Source organism: Vollenhovia emeryi, unplaced genomic scaffold, assembly GCF_000949405.1.
Source record: "Vollenhovia emeryi isolate VEMERY1.0 unplaced genomic scaffold, V.emery_V1.0 DF946099.1, whole genome shotgun sequence".
NCBI classification, from domain to species: Eukaryota; Metazoa; Arthropoda; class Insecta; order Hymenoptera; family Formicidae; genus Vollenhovia; species Vollenhovia emeryi.
The window spans coordinates 1-1,993 of NW_011960267.1; the positions used below are offsets into that span (position 1 = coordinate 1).

A 1,993-nucleotide genomic window follows, 5' to 3' on the forward strand; every position below is an offset into this window, starting at 1 on the left:
CTCTAGAGAGTTGAGGGAGCAGGGCGTGCCGGTCACCGCGCGGGTGAGGAGACTCCTTAGGCAGCAGGCCAAGGAGGCGACCAGGGAGGAATGGCGGGTGTGGCTCACGGAGCCGAATATCTTCGGGAGGCGCACAATAGATGCCATCCTCCCTGGTCTAGACGCCTGGCTAGAGCGTCCTTGGGCGCGAACGTCCTTTAGGACGACGCAGGTACTCACCGGACACGGCTGTTTCGGTGGGTACCTGCACAGGATAGGTCGCGAAAGAGACGCGAGATGTCACCACTGTGGCGCCAATGAGGATTCGGCCCAGCACACTCTGGAGGTATGTCCGGAGTGGCAGGCTGAGCGCCGGGTCCTCACCAACGTAGTTGGGCAAGATTTGTCCCTGGGAGCCATAGTAAGGGCGATAACCAAGGACCAAGATAAGTGGAGTGCCTTCTCCTCCTTCTGTGAGCACGTGATGCTCCAGAAGGAGGAGGCAGAGCGGATCCGTAGGGGGGAAGTGGATCCCCCTGGGTCGCAAAATGACGGAGGAGCGGGAAGAAGAAGGAGAAGGAGAGGGATTCCCGCCCACCTCCGACCCATGTAATACGGGGAATAGGGGAAAGGGGGTGGAGGGGGGGTTCGTGGGACGTCCGGCCTCTCAGGCTAAGGCCTGGGAGGTCAGGTCGCCTGCTGCCTCCCCTCCTCCCACCCACCGAAGACGGACAAGGAGAAGGGAGTCTTCCGCAAGGCGTCCGGGACCCGTCAGATAGAATAGGCCCGGGGTAACTCCTGCCTGTCGTAAGAGGCGACTAAAAGGAGAAGATCTGGGATTGTAGAAGACTCCCGGGGGCGGAACATGGACTGGAGACCCACGGCCCGCCCGCCCCCAACAACAACGAGGGGGCGCAGCGAAGGGCCTGGTGGCACCCCCGCTGCAGAGTAGGAGAAAGGCCCTTATAAGGGCCAAAGCTCAGAAAGAGCGAAGAGGCGCGCGAACAGCCACGCGCGGCGCGGGGCCATCTGGCAGTCATGCGACGCAGTTCCCGGACGGCCCCAGAAAGCGCAGAGAAGTCCACCCCCGGTGGTTTTAGTGCGGTAGGCGTCTCCGTTGCACTACTGGCCTTGGGTCGTCAATTGCCCAAGTGCCAGGGAGACGAGTCCCACACACCACCCCCTCCCGTCCCAGCGGGAGCGGGGTGACGGCCCATGAGGGTTTCCACCGGGTAAACAAAAAAAAAAGGTGCTATTCTGATACGTATATATTATAAAGATAAATAACAATACAATAAAATGCTTCATATAGTTATTTTAATATCAACATATTTATCACAGATATCTGGCGACTGGCGACCAAGTACTTTCAGTAGCTCTTGCGTATAGAATAGGAGAGTCTACTGCTTATAAAATTATAAAAGAGACGTGTGAAGTTATTGCCAATATTTTACTTGGAGTATGTTCCGTCCGTGTCGATCCAGTCGATCCGACAACGGACCCCACTTGCACGAAATTATAATTAGGCCGGTTGATGAGGGGAAGAGGAAGAAGGCTCTAAGATTCACTGGTCACGTGTTCACGGTTCAACGCGCATTTATTTCGGTCTCGATTATAATGTCACGTTATCGAACAACGAGAGACGCAGGCTGAGACGATACGGTGTCGTAGGCATAGCACGACGTACTACTGGCCGAAAAGCTCGGCTCATTAGCCCGCCCGTGCCCCCCTCCCTCGCCCCGTGCTCCCAGGCTGCTCAATCCACCCGGCAACAGGGGCGATCGGGAAGACGACCGGGCACGTGCAGACCACGAACAACATTCATGTGGCCACACAGGGCAACTCGCGAACATATACCGCCCGCCTCGTCCTGTGGACGACATGATAGAGTACGACGAGGCAAAGCCGCCCGCCGTGAGGTACCGAAATTCTTCGGGTGGGCTAGTCCGCCCGGTCCGCGTCGCTGATCACCGGCAGTGGCACCAGCTTGCTCACGGGTCGCTTGAGAACGGAA

General features: G+C 57.7%; 1 protein-coding gene across 1 annotated transcript; it reads left to right on the top strand.

Moving 5' to 3' along the window:
* Positions 1-60: 60 nt before the first annotated feature.
* LOC105560249 lies at positions 61-452 on the top strand (the record flags this gene model as incomplete). Its single annotated transcript, XM_012009190.1, has 1 exon — positions 61-452. A coding segment is annotated over one exon (392 nt), but the record flags the coding sequence as incomplete, so codon positions are not given.
* Positions 453-1,993: the final 1,541 nt, after the last annotated feature.